Source organism: Pomacea canaliculata, linkage group LG10 (assembly GCF_003073045.1).
Source record: "Pomacea canaliculata isolate SZHN2017 linkage group LG10, ASM307304v1, whole genome shotgun sequence".
Lineage (NCBI taxonomy): Eukaryota > Metazoa > Mollusca > Gastropoda > Architaenioglossa > Ampullariidae > Pomacea > Pomacea canaliculata.
The window spans coordinates 7,392,039-7,409,674 of NC_037599.1; the positions used below are offsets into that span (position 1 = coordinate 7,392,039).

Consider the following 17,636-nt stretch of genomic DNA (forward strand, 5'->3'; position numbering starts at 1 on the left):
GTGATATGTATCTGAGGTTAGCGCTCGATCTACCGTTGAGGTTAGGTTACGGTTCGGGGCTTAGTTCCGACTTTTTGCTGGAATTTTTTTGGGATTGATGGCAAGGGGTTACGTGAGACTTACCTTCGTATAATAGCAGATTTGTCAACCCTGTTTATTGAATTGTCGAAGGATTTTCTGTAGAGACGTAGTATATTTTGGGTGTAATGCTAGTTGTGAAATTCCCTGTTCCCTGCTCGTTTGGGTGATGGAGGAAACTTCCACCATCTTTGGTGGTAGGGGCCACCCGTCATACTGCAGTGCTAGGGGTGGGAGAAGAAGGGGATAAAAGAAACACCGATGGACCCTCGTGTGGCACATGCAAACCGTTGACGTGGCCTTGTTGCTGACAGGCGGCAATAAACTGTGCGGTTGTCTATTTAAGCACGTATTGCGGATAATTGGTAATGGGACACGGCTTGGCGCCTCCTTCTCAGTTTCCTCCCCCTCCTTTCACGCTTACCCACCCCACCCCCACCATCCCCACCCTCGGCAGGTGGCTCCCCCAAGCTCGAGGGGGGGTGATGATGATGATGATGACATTAGGCTTCACACGATTGGGCCACGTCACTAGGGGCCAAGCGAATAGTGACGAAGCTTTGTGAACCGAAATGTCGCGGGCGAGACTGGGATGTGACGGTGACGTTCGCTGGAACCATAGGAGTAAGGGGAGACCACTGAACAGCATGTTCTGGGGGTAACGTAACCAGGAACAAGAGGCCGGTGAATGCTTTGAGCTGATGTCCTTCTCACTTTTTATTTCTAACAAGTAAAACACAAAGTTCTGACAAGGTGTTGGAAGTTGTTTTCGGTGGCGGAGATTCTGTTGTGTGGAATCATTAATTAATCTTCTCTTGCTCCAAAAGGACGATTCACATATTTTTTAGATGTGTTTGTGTTTAAAACTGAAAAAAAAATTGAGAGACAGCAAAAGTAAACGAAAGAGATAGAAAGGGGAAAAGAGAAATGAGATGCTGGGTAAGAGAAGTCATGTCATGTCATGTCATGTGTCATGTCAGTAGGTTTGTCCAGAAGTCTGGCCTCGGCCTGTGCTTTGCACTCAACCACGTGTTCCTCTTTGTTGGTTTCAGAACTAAAGTCTCTAACAAGTCGCTCCTGAACGTTGCATCCTCATCATCCGGAGCGGAGGGAGTCGTGAGATCTCGCGAGATCGGACAAATCCAGAGCGAGGCTGCTGGTCACACCAGTCTCCTCCACACTTGTCATCCAGACAGCCAGAAGGTGCTCGTCGTCGGCATCACGGTTAACATTTTCCATTCTACACGGGATTCAAACGGAATTGCCCGGATGTGAAGCGTGTCTAAGCCGAGGGGACTCGAAACTTACTTTCTTTCTCCTCACTCTGTTCTAATCTAACCAAACTTCCGACGCACATCCAGAAGAAATGAGCACCAGAAGGACCATGAAAGGATGACAGCCGACTGGAACATTTATCTCATCAAAAGACCTTCACCCTGCTTCACGATTCCACGAAATCAAGCAGCGATTGTCTTCCCCTTGACAACATCTTCCATCCGTTACGCAAACGCTCCTGGTAGTGTTGTCAGCTGCTCTTGTAATTAATAACAACACTCGTTAGAAAGACATTGTATACCTACCTCCGTTCACATCGCACGTGCTGTCTTTTTGTGTTTGTATGTCAGCGAGAGTCTGGAAAATTCTTCAGCGGAAAAGATGTAAACATCCTCAAGTGTAGCGCAAAACCAGAGAAAAGTTAAAAAACATCGTTTACACCCAGTATTTCGATTGGTGGAATTTTACCTGTGACAGCTTGTTTGTACAAGCGTTTAACAAAAGTTGTGTCTACATATCGAGGAGCTCTCTGGTGCTGGAGTCTGTCATTGACGTCACTACATCCGGGCTCTGTGCCTTCGATGCTTATCGCTTTCGTGTCAGAAAGGGTTGGAAGAGAGAAAAAAGACACGCCTGTCAGATTCTACTACTAAATGCTGTTTCTCTAAGCTTCCACTTGGAAATTTCGATGCTGTGAAGTCGCTGGCGTGGAGTCTGCGTGCAGACTTTGATGGATGAAGACTGTCCTCCAGTTTCTCTCAAAATACAAAGCCGCATTTTGTCCTGTCGTGCTCATTGAAAAAAATAACTGGAGCGAATCTGACAACGGCTCGATGAACAATTGAATGTGAATTGAACGCAGACGACCATTTTACTAGGAGAAAGCAGCTCTTCTCGTTTCCCTGGCAACCAGTCAAGCTTGGAGAAAGCCCGAACGGGAGCGGCGAGGCCGGAGTCTCACGCTTCTCCTAGTCACGCCAGGAAAAAAACAAATTGATTATTTCTACTCTCATCCGACATCCTGTGTCATATTCAGCATCCTAGGAATTAGAAGAAACAATGGTTGTCAGGTCCAATCTCGTCTTTGTAGTTTCATCCATTTTTAAACTAATAAACCGATAGTTTAGTCCTCTGAGGGTTGGGTTTTTTTTCTTCTTTTTTTTTTCTCAATTTTCGACGACATTTGATTTTAGAAGAACGTGTCCTTTTGTCAACAACTTGTAATCATCTTTAGGGAGGGAAAAGGTCACACCATCGATCGTTGTGAAGAGAAGGAGCTCTTTTTCAAACGTTTCCTTTGGACTCATTCTGATCCTAAAAATAGACGCCTGCGTCATGCTTGCTACAAACAAAAGGGTTTCCATTCATTTAGAGGGTGGTTCTTAAATTTCCTCGTATAATTATTTAGTCCTGAAGCACTAGATCGATTAAACAATGATCGCTAAAATACGGGAAAGCATTTGTTGAAAGAGGGCTCTGACCGTGGAGAAAGAGTTCAGGTCTTTTCTTTTTTACCCTGAAGGACGAAAACAGCACTCGGTGAAAATCTGCCACCACCCTACCTACCCCCTTTCCACAATCTGCGAAGACAGCACCTCCCAGAAATGTTCGAGAACTGTACAAATCTGGTTTTACCCACAAAATCCTAGGATTGCACAAATCGGTTTTCCATAGAGGACAGCACAGACCTGTTGGCTATTTCTTTTTTCAGACGAAGACAGCACAAATCTGATTTTCTTCGCGAAATACGAGGACAACGCATATTTGTTTTACCCGAAAATCTGCTTTCCCTCACCGTGATCAGTGAGAAGCACTTGCTGAAGGTGAACACTATTTCCCTCCTTTCTCCGATACCGCAAAGGTTGCTAATGTAAAGAAAAACACCTTTAGGGCACGAGGGAAAAAATTGTATCCCGCGGAAGTAGATGAAGGTGACAAAGGAGTTTCTATCTACAGATTTAAAAGACAGACCCCGATTTTTCAAGATCGACATCTTCCTGGAGCTGGAGCGAGGCTGCACAGAAATAGAAGAAGAAAGGAAAACTAAAAGGACCGCGTGAGCCAGGGGTGTGGATGACATACACCCTGTCAACCTCGGGGCAAAAGAAAGAGAAAGAACGAGCAATAAGTCAGCTATCACAGACAGGAAATTGCTCCTCGTCGAGGCCAAGGGAAAGGTTCTGAGGTTCTGAGGTTCAGTTTCATTCCCACGAAGCTTACCGAGCCGACATTCTTCAAGTGGACGCTTCATTGCGTGCTTTCGCGGGCAACCGCCCCCCGTCCACAGCCCTCGCCCATTTTTTCCCCTTTAAGTCACTCATCCGTGACGACTCCCACAGGGGTTGGGGGAGGGTGGAGCGGAAGAAAAAAAAAAAAAGTATCTCAGGTTCCCATCGCTGACCTTGGCTTGCCTGTCGTCGTGTTGACGTGCACGCGACAACGACTGCAACGGTCCTACTAACGGCTCCCGGGTTTGAAAAGCGAGTCGCCTTGCTTGGCCCCGACCATCGCGCTCTGAGGCGTCGGGTGGAGGGGAGGGGAGAGAGAAAGAGAAGGGGGGAGCTGTATAGTCTTGCCAGCGAGTGTCACGGCCGATGTAGCCTCCATCCCTCCCTCTTTCTGACGACGGTGAGGATTCAAGTCCGGCGTTTGCCGTCGCTGTGCCGTCCCTCGCTCCGCCTGGCCTCGCCCACTCAGCGTCTGAGGGCATCGAAGCCTCGCTAGCTCATCACAATGAAGAGCGCCAACATTCCCGTTGTTGGTCGAATCGCACGGCACCTGTCTAAGGATACAGGTGACACAGTCGGGAGCGCACCGGCGTCCACTCCGCCTGTGACCACCGTCAACAACAGCAACGGCAGCAGCAACAACGACAGCAGCAACAACAACAGCAGCAACAACAACAACATGCATCGCGTGATGAGTACCAGCATCCTTCGCATCCCTAGACAGCGACAGTCTTTCTGGGCAAGGTGAGCGCTGGATCGTTACTCTCCATCCCTCCCTTCCGCAGTCCCTCCCACGCTCGTCACCTTCTCCTCCTCCCTCCGCGACAGTTTACTCCACCACCACCGCTGCCGCTGCAGCCACCGCTGCACATCTTCTCCTCAGTTTGTTGTTTGGCTGCACCTGACGGACAGGTGCCGAAGGATAGTTTCGGTTTCAAAGAGGTACTCAATCGTCAGCTTGTGTGACTAAATTCGTTCCTGGCAGGTGAGCCTTTCATCTTGTTTACCTCTGTGATGTTTCCAGAACTTTTTCCTTACCGGGCTACTGATACCTGAATCAGTTTTTATCATACGGCTCGAAAAAAAAAAAAAGGAAAACCAAAGTAAGCAAAACTTGATAAGTTTCTAGAAGAAAGTGGTAGACAGCAGTCTTTTATATCTTATCACATTTCTTCAAACAGACTCAGAGTTATGCTAAACATCAGTCTTTTTCTTGTATACCTAATCAAGATTCTTCCTGAAAACAGAATGATTCAGTTAATTAGGAAATTGATGCTTTAAAGAACTTATTCTGAGGTTGTTTCCTCAGTATTTTGAAACAACAAATCCTTTGAAGGCTCATGCAGCTGTACTGATGATAAACAAAATGATGAATGAATGTTTTTTCAAAATATATGAAAGAATAGTGTAATGACTCAGTCATAAAGAAGATCATCATTATAAAATTCTCATAAACAGGGTCCATAAATATGTTAAATTTTTAATATGAATCCATCAGAGTTTTGGCAAATAGTAATAACTGCTTTTGTGAACCTTTCTCAAATTTAACTCAGCTATAATAATATGATACTAGGTGGCATTGAAATATGTTAAACAGAACAGCTAGAAATATTTTTATTTTTACCATCATGTAAATCTCAGTTGTAGAAGATATGGGGAATTCTTTTATTGATTAGACCCTTACTGATTTCATCCAGGCACTGTTTCTGTATCTCACAATGCTTAACATATATCAACCGCTTAAACAATAAAAACATGAAACATTATGAAAGAAAATGAGAAATATATCACTCCATCACACAAAACTTAATCATATTTATAACTATGTTATTTTTCATTATGTTTTGGGCACGACTAATCAGCTTTAGACATTAACAAACATATCTGTAACATTTATGACTGCTCATAAAGTCAGGCATATCTTATATATTAGTCTTCATGTGATAAATACTTAACATATTTCCATAAAATAAATACTGAAAAACTACATTTTCTCAAAATAAGCCCACTGGAATATTCACTAATATAAAAATGTATATATATAGGAAAAACATATTCTTCTTAAACATTTCCAAAATACCTTTTTCCTTAAAAAAGTGTGCATTGAGCATCAAAGTTTTCAAACATGCATAAACATATAACATTCATTGTTGGTAAGCACAATGTTGGTGATGAATAGTTTGTAAGAAAATATAAGTTACTCATTTATTCATACCCAGGAATTATCTCAGTTATTAAGTTTAAAAACACTTTTAATGATCTCTTTAAATTTTCAAATTTCTAATTTTGTAGTTTTGTTCATTACAAGGCCTGTTGACTGTTTCTAAAGTGCTAAAGAAAAAAAGCCATTTCAATTCATACCTAATCTTTGTCAGAATAGCATTGCAAATTTTGCCTAAAATAAATCTGCTGTGTGGATCTGTAAACAGACATGGACATTTATTCTGATATGACATCTAAATATACACAAACTGTGAGTAGCAGCTGACGGAACAATCGCTTTTTCTGTCCTCTGACTTCGAAAATGCGAATTACTATTTAAACCATGCAGTTAGTGTAAGGGAAACTACTGCTGCCTGAGAAGCTCGCGTTGCCTCCACGTGGTTCCTTCCCTTGGATTACTGTAGCTGCAAAGTCTGGATTGCCTCCCTTTAGCTAGCCGCCTAGAATTAATTTCCTGCGAATGACAATGTTCCTTCACCTGGGTTGTCTTTAATTTTTAGAAAATAGTGAAAGCTGCACAAATATGAACAGTGATAAGGCAGTGAAGACTTACAAGCAGCAGCTCGATCGTGATAAATGAAAGGATTGCCCTTTCTTTTACGACTTCTGTTTTTGAGTTTCTGCCTGCACTTCCCACAATACAGTGAATAAATATAGTAAATGGAACGTCAAAGCATACAATAACATTTTTTTTAATGAAAAAATATAAATCTTGAAATCCCACATTTATGTCTGATCTTTTTTTTTCGTTCGGGAGAAATCTTTTTTCACACATCAATGAAACAACTGGGGCTTCATTTTGAGAATACAGTGAGTCGAATATCAGCGAACGCCTCTTTCTGATAAACTGATGAGGTAGCAGATGAAAATAGAAAAATTGTATTTCTAGGTGTTATATTTTCTTTCAGCACTACTTTGTGGATTGCATATACTATTCATCCGCCACTCTGTATGTTCAGACTCAGTTACTGCCCCCAGTCCCCACTAATAGATTTCAGCTCCTAGAGTATTAACGGTTTCTATTTCCAGCTAAGCATCTTTGTGGTAAGAAAGCTTAGGATGGATTAAAGAGCTGATTTCCCGTGTATATGATAAACTCCTGTAGTCTCTTACTTATCCTTGTTCATTCATATTGCTGATGTGACTATTTCATTTGTCTAAGTTTTGTAATCCCGTATAGGTGCAACAAGGTTTACCTGGGAATATAGAACAATTTTTTTACAGCTTAAATCTTTTCTTAATATTAGCTGATAATTTTTACAGAGTATATTTATTATGTGAATGTTTCTACTGCTGCTACAATACGCAATTCAGACTGACCTTTATGAACTGTCAGACTGACGGTGTAGAATTATAAACTGACAGATTATTTATTTGTGTGATTGACAGGTTATTAAGTTGTACTTTTGCGTTAATATCGACGAGTACCACTCGGCATGTGGAAGGGTCGGTTGTAATTTTTTTAAATCAGTTTTCGAAAAATTCTTGCTCGATCGCTCGCGGGCTTTCAAATACTTGCAGTTACCGTTCCGTCATCTTTTATAATATTACAGTTACAATATTCTCTTAATCCCGTTACGCCATTGTTGTTACATACGATCGCGATGTCTTTCATATGCAACTTCGCCCTCCTTTGTCAGACAGTTTCGATGTCGTTCGTACACTCACTCCTTCCTATGCGACATCAGTGCTTACAACCACGACATCATTACCTATGTTGCGATATGCATTATATTATAGTTTGGTGTATACTACATAGAAATTCTTGTCCACCGAGGGGCAGCGTGCGTCTGACACACCATTCCTCGGCCAACATGGCGGTCACGTCGAGACGCGCGAGAGCTACGGCGGGGGTGGACGTTAGACGTAAACACGTAGTGAAGGGGTGGAAAGACAGAGAGTGGGGGTGTCAGGTGTGGGGTGAGAGAGCACGTCCGGCACGAAATAACTTGACAGAGTTCAATGCAGCCAGGAAAAGCTGCCCTCGACTCCTTTCTTCTTCTCTCGCGCCCACCATCCCTCCTTCTATCGATTCCAAGAACAGCAGCGCGTGCGAAAGCTGAGCTCTCTGCCGCCGAATCGCAGAAAATTTCCCTACCCATCCCTACCCTCCGCCTCAAGCAGCCAGCGTCCTCACCTCACCTCCCTGTGGTCCCTGGCTCCCTTGCCTCGCACTTTCTTGCCGCCATCTCTGTTACACTCTCTTGTAGCAGCGTGTGTGGTGCGACCCCGTACCCTGCTGTCCAGTCCTGTCCTGTCCTGTCACAAGACGTGCACCCCTCTGGATGCAGTTAACCCCCCTTGTCCATTCCTATCCCCCAACAACCCGGAGTTGGAAACCGGACGACTTCTAAGCACCGACAAGCGTTGGATTGCAGTGGACAGCTGTTTGATGATCACAACTCGGCTAACGGTTTTTGCGACCACCATCCATCCACCCACCCGTCCGTTGGTCCTTTTTTGGAGGTTGGGGGACCCTTCCCAACCCCACACGCGACTCTCTCGCTCGGCGACCACCACGTCTGCCTCTGCCCGCCGCCTTCTTGGGGTTGAACGGCGCGCGCTCGATAACGCTCGGGTGCGAGTAGAATGCAATGATGGAGGGAAAATCTATCAGTAGGAGACACGAGAGAGAGAGAGAGGGCGCTGCTTTCAACGGCAACTCAGTCCATCGCTTGACGTCGTAGCACGTGCGGTTTTAAAAAACTATTTTAAACAAACAAACCAACAACAGCAAAAGTTCCTTGGCCGCTGAATGCCGTGCAAGATGATGATAATGATGATGATAATGCTCCTCCGTGCCCCTCACGTCACCGGCGATCGAGCAGGATGCAGAAGCTGAATTTCTTGTCCCCGCTCTTCCACAAAAATGGCTGGCCTTCCTCCTCCCGGAAGAGTTCCGGCGCCGACAAGGGTGGCGGAGGAAAGTCATCTGGAAAAAGACGAAGTCGTGGTCTGTTTAATTTCAGGCATGCCGAGGACCTCATTGTCACCCCCTTCGCGCAGATCCTGGCCAGTCTACGCAGCGTGCGCAACAACTATGTCTCCCTCACCAACGTGCCCAGCAGCGCCAAGGAGAGGTAAGTCAGTGTGACTGCTGGCTGGCCCCGCTATTGATCTCCTCCTTGTCGCCATTTCTTTGCCCAAGTCCTATCTGTCTTCGTCAGTTGTGTGTGTGTACATATATATATATACTCACAGATATATGTGTGTGACTTTAGTTTGCTGATACACGTGGTAACATTATTACATCAGCTGACATGTTTGCCTATTCATCTTCAATAATCGTCTGTGTCTCAGTTGTGTGCATCATCACAGTGTCATCTCTGTATGTCGAGCTGTCGTTAGTTCCAAGCTTTTGTTGTTTAAGGTCGGTGTTCGGAGTCCGCGATGACCTGTGCTGACCTTTACAAATCTTAGACGATGATGTAGAGGCTTGTAAAGATGTAAGACTATCTGGTGTGTTGGCGAATAGCTACACAGTGTTTAAGGATGGTTATAAAATAAGTCAGCATAACTCGTGTTGTTAGGTGAGGCTGACAAGGAGAGGAATACAGGTGATCTTGTGTTTCTTCACAGTTTTAGCGCCTTTGTACTTTTGGATTTTTGTTTTTTTTGTTTTTTTTTTTGTTTTGTTTTCTTGGTTGTTGTTGTTTTGTTTTTTTTAAGTTCATTCGTTCGTACATTCCTTGTAGTCTTTGTAATTTTTCTAACGTTTGTTGAAAAGTGTTTTATTTTGAGGTTTTATTCCCTATATCAAGCGAGGTTTTGTTCTCGTCCTAAAAGAACTACACCTTGAGCAAATACCGTTATTTTACCTTTAAGCGGGAAAAATTATTCAGCCTGCAAGACGAAGTCATCTCTGTTTTAAACAAAATACCACAAGATGAGACTTGTCGATTTACACATAAAACGGTTTCTGTGATCCTAAACCTTTTACAATCACAGCCCAGACACAGCATCAACAGCAAAACAACAACAACATAATGGAAACAAGACGTTAACATATACGAAATATTACCTATAGCTTACGAATATATATGTATATAATCAGGAATAATAATTATGAACTTCTGACAACAAACAAAAACCAAACTACAAAAACAAAGAGGCATAAGGACAATATGCGCAATACCTGTTACACAGACATACATAATACATACACATACATAGGTAAAGACAAGATAATTCAGTACTTTGATGTCGCGTGCACTCGAACTTCCAGACAAGGGGATTGCTGGAAAGAAAATGTTTGAGGTTGAAGGTCGATGGTAGCATCGTTGATGAGAGGAAGAACCTCTGTCCTCCACTTAGCCCTCGTCAGGAAAATCATCCTCTTGCCTCTGAAAGTAAACGCTTGTTCTCTCAAGTCACATGGTCGTCGTCTTCGGCACTGATTAGTTGGTTAGGAACCCTGGGTTTGGCTCTGGGCACAACATCATACCAACATGTTTTAAACTGTTCAGATTTTTTGAAAGTTAATGAGTGGCACTTCTTTTGCCGAGAGACTTCTAAAATTAGTGCAGTGCGTTGGCCAAGTGCTCGTGCGACGCAATTTTCGTGGCCAGGTTCACGGTCGTGTTGAGAAAGGTCCTTGGCCTAGCCTTGAGGTGAAAGAGAAAGGGTAGAAAGAGGTAAATCATTCAAAAACATATACATTCATAAGATATGGAGACTAACAGTCTATTAAGATCGAATTGACTAAGTGCACGAACACAGCGGCCAAGATATAACAACGATGTTGATTGGTTGTTAGTCTACAGAACCAAAGTGACGTAGCAGTCATAGTTGTGTCAAGTCTTTAAGTTTGTTTGTGTTCTGCATCTGTAAGTGGAATATTCCCACATCGACGGAGAAGGAACGAGGTCATGGGTTGAAAGCACTCGAAAGGTCGAGTTCAGTGGTGTTCATTCCCTTCTTGGACGTTGAGAGAACGTTTGACCAAATTTAGCAGCGTTTGATTATCCTATTTAAAAAAAATCTTTCATGGTGTTCAAAGAAAAAAACATGTTGATGCCTCTCCTGACCCTCAAACAAACGAAGGCAGTATTGCTTAAGGGATTGTGAGACGAATAAAAAAAAAATCTAAGATGTCCGTGACCATCGAACATCGCCCTACCCTCGTGGTTGCGTCCCGAAAGATGAGGTTGCTGCGAGTCCGTGATGTACACCAGAATGATGGGCGGGCGGCGGCTGGCCTCAAGACGTGTTGTTACCGCCAGTCCGAGGTTATAACCGAGGTGGCCGTCGTCAGTCCTGTGGACCTTGTGCACAGTCCGTTGGCTGTCCCGTGACGTCACGAGGGTGGCGTGCTAAACATCGCTTGGTACGTGGTACTGACGACTGCCACCACGTACAAGTGACGTTGGCATAAACCAGTGTACTCGTGACGTCATCCCCACCTTGTTCATGGCGATGATGATGATGATGGCTATTGGGGAAAAAAAAAATTGGGTTGACGGGGGAGTCGAAGTTTAGTCTGAAAGTGAAAAGTAATCTCTAGTCCATAAACTCGTTTATTTTGTATTTGTAGTCCTTTGAGAGAATGGCTGTCGACAGCAGGTAGACCAATCATCGATGTAGAGTGAAATGGCAGGCTACACTGGGTAGATGAAAGGTTTGTTTGTCAACAAGCTTCGTGGATCAAAGCCAGACTAATCAGCATCGGGTGCTTGGAGCGAGAGAAGAAGCTGTTTAACTAAGCGCCGACCTGAGACGGAGGTGTAGGGGGGCCGAGATGGAGGTGTACTGGTGAGACGGAGGTGTAGGGGTGAGACGGAGGTGTAGGGGTGAGACGGAGGTGTAGGGCTGAGACGGAGGTGTAGGGGTGAGATGGAGGTGCAGGGGTGAGATGGAGGTGTAGGGGTGAGACGGAGGTGTAGGGGTGGTCTGACCAGGCACGAGACACCACCCCACACACACACCCACACCTCGAGCAGTGCGGCTCATTTTGCGGTATCGATCAAAGGGATGCTGTGGCTCGTGGTGTAGGTAATGGAAACAGATTGTACACTTGTGCGAACCATCGCCGTATTCTTCTGTCATCAGTTGATAAGTGTGCCGATTGGTATTTGTCTTTAAGAATTGTTTAAAAATATTTTTCTCCATAAACTCTACGCCAGTCATTAAATCCTCTCTTGTATTTTTCATGTCCTTCTCCTTGACATCGCTCATCGACGGGGATGACGCGTCTGAACGAGAAGAATGTTGTCACGTGAGTAGACGTGTGGGTTGTTGCACAACATTCACAGGACTCCCTCTGGGTCGGGTACCAGTACCCGTCGTCCCCCAACAAGGAAAGCAGAGGACTTGGGTGGCTGCTCATTACGTGCAAGGTGTTGCGCATGCTGAGCGAAGGGAAATCGGAGCAGGCGGGCCAAGAGGTTTGGGGTGGAGGGGAAAGGAGGGGAAAGGGAGGGAGAGGGAGGTGTGGAATGTGAAGTGCACAGACCTCCGCCTGGTAATTGTGTCAATCGATGACGTCCTTGACCTTCGGCAGGGGGTGTTTATGAGGCAAGGTGGCCGGAGCTGGCGGAGGCAAGTTTCCCCAACTCCCCGCCGATGATTGACAGATGTAACTCGCCCCTGGATCGTCCCACGTCGGACAGCCTTTGACCTTTGCTCCGGCTTGCTAATCGGATCCTCCTGCCTGTGCGCAAGTGCGGTGTTACCTAAGTGCGCACGCACACACAAACAAACTCTACACACAAACAAACAACAACAACTGCAGTATAAGCAGAAAATCCTAGTAAAGTTCAGGCCAGCGACCTCTGGGACAATGACCACGATATGAGCATTTATTATTCACTCTATTCTCCTCTGTTCTCTTGTCTTTTTGTCCGTCTTTCCAGTTTTTCTCAATGTGTTCGGGATACCTGTCCGTTATAGACTACGTCATCAACAAGGGGGGAAGGAGTAATCCCTGCACTAACCCTGTTAGAAAAATAATTATCTTTCCCATGTGCTTGACAATGAACAACCTCACGACCACTTGCGTTTTGAGTTCGGTACCCTGATGGTAAGATTCGAGATCCACTCTGTTTAGTAACTGGAGAAAACACAGAGTAGGTACTTGTGTGTTTGTGAGTGTGTACTCGCGTGTTCGAGTATGCGCGCGCGTGTAGACTTGAATAGCAGATAGGTTCATAAGGCGGCCGCCACCTCGGCACCATTATTTTTGTCTGGCATTGTTTGACCACTACACTGCCAGCCCGCCAGCATCAGATCTGATAAATGCCAGAGCTATTGGTTACCCCTGACGACAAGGTGACGCGTCGAACTGCAGAGATCGAGAGCGGTTTGAGGCGAGGGGATTGGAGCAGCGTATGTATTGTAGGAGGGAGGGGGAGTAGCTGCCAAGAGTCTACGTCAAGGGGAGAGAAAGACGTGCGTCGGTGGCAGTAAGAAGGGGAGACCACCTTGTCCTGCAGTGTTCTCGTTTCCACCCCCACCCCCTTGTTTCCTCCCATCACACCTCCACCCACTTTTTTCCATCTTGTCCCTCCCTTCATCCTCATCCTCCTCCCTCCCACCGTCTTTCACCGGCTACAGCGACAGCGCAGCTCGATACTGTTTGTGACAGTGTGGGTCGGGGGTCCCTTTTGCAGTGTTGGGGAGGACACGGCAAGCTTTTGGCGTGGCGTGCCGTGCAGCGCAAGCGAGCATGGTGTTGCGGTAGTGATGCAGCAGCTGCGACAGCAGCCACCGAAGACGCGCAACGGCTGGAGGAAGACGAAGAGGAAGGAGGAGGAGGACCGAGGGGAGGGACGAGCGAGAAACCAGCTCCACGATCCCTAAGGTCAAAGGTCGTACCCCCTTTCACTTTCTCCCCTAACCACCACCATCTTCTCGTTCTGGCCGCCGCTGCCATGGTACCGAGGGTCGCGCGCGAGCGTCAAAGCTGACAAGGCCGACTGGCGCCAGACTTTCGCCAACCTGACTTCTGCGACAACAGCAGCGACAAGCCATGGAGGGACCTCGAGCGGCCAGAGACGGAGAGTGTAACCGCTGTGGTGTAATGTCACTTGATGCGTGCCTCCACCGTGCCGGAGCGGCTTGCAGCAAGACCAGGCCTGCATCACAACATCTGCTGCACCTCTGAGGGACAAAAGTTTGTTTTGCTTTGAGTGGGAGGGAACTTGCCCTCGGAAAACAGTAGTGCGACGGACGTGACCTCCCGTCTCCCCCAGGGACTGACCCGCGAGAGACTTGACCCATGCCAAGCTGTGCGTTTCTCCGTCGTCGTCGTCGTCCTCGTCCTCCTTGTCATCTCTTGACCCATCGTCATCCCTGTTGTCCGTCGTCAAGTTTGGTGTAGACAACAACGTGCCTGACGAGGAAAGGGAAAGGGTATCTCCCACCCACCCTTTTCTCTTTCCCTCCATCGACGTTTGAACTTGCACCGTAGGTCGTTCGAGGTACTGACGGAGGTGGTGGTGGACGTCGCCGCGGCTTGGGTTCCTGGTGTGACTTTGGTAATGAGGACCCACATGGGCTGTGTTCACTCAGCATGCTGCCCGCCTCCATCTTGGCGGTAAGTGTTGCGGCGACTGAAAGTAAGTTGCTCCTCAGTCAGGAAGATCATTAAATGATCTTTTTCTGACACATCGATCTGGTTTAAACATCGATAAACTTAAAATAAACTACATCGCGGTGCACAGGTAGGTAACGTTCACAAATCCTTCCCCACACCCTCTCCCCACCCACACCCCCCAAAAAAAATTCGTCATCGAAGTTGATGAAACTTTTGTGATTATTTACAATTGTAAACTCGACATCAACCATGTTTTAAGCGGTTATTTGTTGGGTTTGGCGAGTGGTGCGGCAGGGGCAGCAGGCTCCGAGCAGCAGTTTCCAGAGGAGGGATGGCGGTGGTGAGGTGTAAAGTAGTGCAGCGGAAGATATATCGATTTCGTCCGCGCGCTGGTATGTGAAGCTGTACAACGCCGCGGCCTGACGACTCATTATCCCCCCACGTGAAAATAATTTCATTTCTCCTTGTTGCTGTCGCGTGCGCATGCGTGTGCGTGGTTTGAATGGAGGCTGCGAAGCCTTCAATATTCACGAACGTGCACAGAAGAAAAAAAAAGAGCGGTACGGAGTTAATATTTGGGTTTCGTAGTTGTGTCTTTACCGTAGATCGAGGGAAGAAAAATATTAACTTAAAAACCTCGTAGAGCAATATTTCTGTTTTACCCCCGAAGACTGGTGTAGTTTTCCGGATGTTGGGGTCAAGTCAGGGTTATAACAATAGCCGACTGGTGTCGATGGGTAGAACGATGCATCCAACCATCACACGTGTGAGCAAGTAATCACATCCATATTACAGTTTGTGTCAGTAGATATTGCGTTTTGATGTGTGCACTTGTGACCAGATAATCCTTATTAGCGTGTCAGTGATCGGATAATTTCGTATTAATGTCATTCGCAGACGATAGGTAGGTGTCGCTAACAGATGACCCCTAGTGTCTGAGACCAAGTCGTCCCCACACGCCACTGTGACCCCAGTCAACGCTGCAGCGCAACGACAGCATTGTTGAGGGCGTTGCACTGTCGGGACCTTGACCTGCGCCCTGCATCACAGCTACCCTCCCATCATCACCACCACCACCACCCCACCGACAAATCTCCCCGCCCCAGGTGTGCGGGTGAGATGATGGGAGTATATGGAGGGGAGGGAGAGGGTGGACGCAGAAGTTATGAAAGAGAATTTTGGGTGCTGCACACCACACCTACACCCTGTGGGTGCACTGCCTTGGGTATCTCGTAGAATCTTTTGTCTCCAGTTTTGAAACAACAGGTAGATACACTGAGAAAGATCAAATAGTAAACAGGTAGATACACTGGGAAAGATCAAACATAGTAAACAATAGATACACTGAGAAAGATCAAACAAAGCATTGAAGCGTTAACATAGTTCAGTGATATCATGTGCAGCATTGCATCGTATTAATGAAATATGTGCTTGTCTCTAAGAAATGTAACACAAACAGCTGTTGTTCAAAGAATGTTTTGATGTGCTTGAAAAATACATTGACTGTGGTATTGTGACAGTTCAGGAGAAAGAGTTGCACAAATTTCGTTTGCAGTTCTCGACGTGCGCTAAGAGAGAGAGAACAATCTGAGGTTTTGGTTTAGGCCGAAGAGTAATAGAAACAATGTTTAAGAAACACAATGAAATCTACAAGCTACACAATTGCAACACTAACTCGAGTAAGACACAAAGACCACCGATATAAGGTGTGCGTGGTTGGAGGAATTGTAGTGATATCCGTGTATCCTCTACCCGAGAGTTCTGTGGATGGTGTCGATGTGTATTGTTGTTACATTTAAGGAATTTTGGAAGTTTACTTTATTAGTATTTCATGTCGAGCAGCTCTCATTTTCTGAGGCACAGAGAGCCACTCGATTTTAAAAAAGTGTCTGTCAATAGACTTAAACCACTGCGCCATCGCGACTTCCCTATAATTCCTTAATAAGTTTGTGACACGTTTTACATTTCTGAGACCTCACACACAGGGCAAATGCCAGTTGCCACAAGAAATGAACCCTCAACAACTGGCTGAAAGTGTCTAAAGTGGCGGGATCTCGGTGTTTGTGCGCGAAGAAGTCCAGCAATATTCAAAGCTGCTTTTTTTTAAAAAAAAGTCCTTTTTTCTATATTTTTGCAGAACACGGTGTGAGATTTCTAATTCTGACACTAAAGTGGGGACATGTTACATGTTCTAGCAAATCGCCGTGTCGGACAATTTTAATTCCTGATTACCGTACGGCGTCTCTATGGAAAAATAGTAAAACATTTGTAATTTTTTTTATGTCCCTTTCTTAACTTGACAGGTTGACAGCTCATCTTTGGCAAGGGACGTGTTTCGAGTGAAACTTGATTCGTTCACTTATTTGTTTTCCTTTCCATTTCTCTCTCTCTCTCTCTCTCTCTGCCCTGATTGCAGTTTTTCAAGGTGATATATCTACTTTCATTTGGATCCACTGGTAACGTCTTAAATTTGAGACAACAAAACCTAAAATATTCTTCGGAGGAATGTTCTCCAAGCAGCTGCAGTCCATGTCCTAATCATCATTGATAGAAGCTATTCCTAACAAATTTGGAGAGGATCAGACAAAATATGTTAATTTCCTTATTCTTAGGAGCCGCTACTCTTTATTATCATCATTACCATCATCATCATAACTACAGCAATGTCTCCGTGACACCAACTGACACCTAGGTGTGAAGTGTTCTTGTAGCAAGCTGTGGTTAGCTGTGATGTGAGGTGAGTCTAGCGGCCTGTGTGTAGCTGCTGTTGTGGAGACGATGTAGGTGTGTGTGTAGCTGTTGTTGATGTAGGTCTAGCGGCCTGTGCGCTATTGATCACTAGCCGCCTGCTACAGAGGAGGACACCGGGAGGTCACCGCTTGCACGCCTTCGCACGTGCGACAGACTCTAAGGAAGGCGCCTTGGGGTACAACGGACTTGGAGGGGGCGAGGGTAAAGCAGCTTGGGATAAAAGGATTAAATGAAGAAGCCACGGACAAGGATCGAGAGTTGTCTGTTGGGAGTCTTTCATGCTCTTAAAACATTCAGTAGCGCGCACATTTCGCGTGTTTCTCAGTAGAAGATGGTTGAGGGGAGGCTGTCTTAGTTCTTCACTCGAATTTGACCGCAGACAGTGTCTACAAAGTATATCATAATTTCTTTTGGGGGGAAGGAGGAGGGGAAAGCATGTCCGGCGTGTCGCGATGTTCCAGGTATTCACGACTGAGGTTCCTGGAGGTGGATTGATGTGTCAGAAAGAAAAGTGAGGTCAGAGTAGCAAATACTCTTCTGATAAATGA

At 45.7% G+C, this 17,636-nt stretch overlaps 1 protein-coding gene across 9 annotated transcripts in view; it reads left to right on the plus strand.

Moving 5' to 3' along the window:
* LOC112573681 (cAMP-specific 3',5'-cyclic phosphodiesterase 4C-like) overlaps positions 1–17,636 on the plus strand; it is a 308,076-nt gene that overhangs the window by 236,254 nt on the left and 54,186 nt on the right. For 7 of the 9 annotated variants that reach the window (XM_025254256.1, XM_025254261.1, XM_025254257.1 and 4 more), the window contains one exon: positions 8,774–8,884. In XM_025254256.1, coding sequence (XP_025110041.1) covers positions 8,774–8,884 — 111 coding nt within the window. Of the gene's footprint in view, positions 1–1,130; positions 4,326–8,773; positions 8,885–17,636 lie in introns of all 9 variants that reach the window. The other 2 variants (XM_025254254.1, XM_025254255.1) reach the window with 1 other exon arrangement.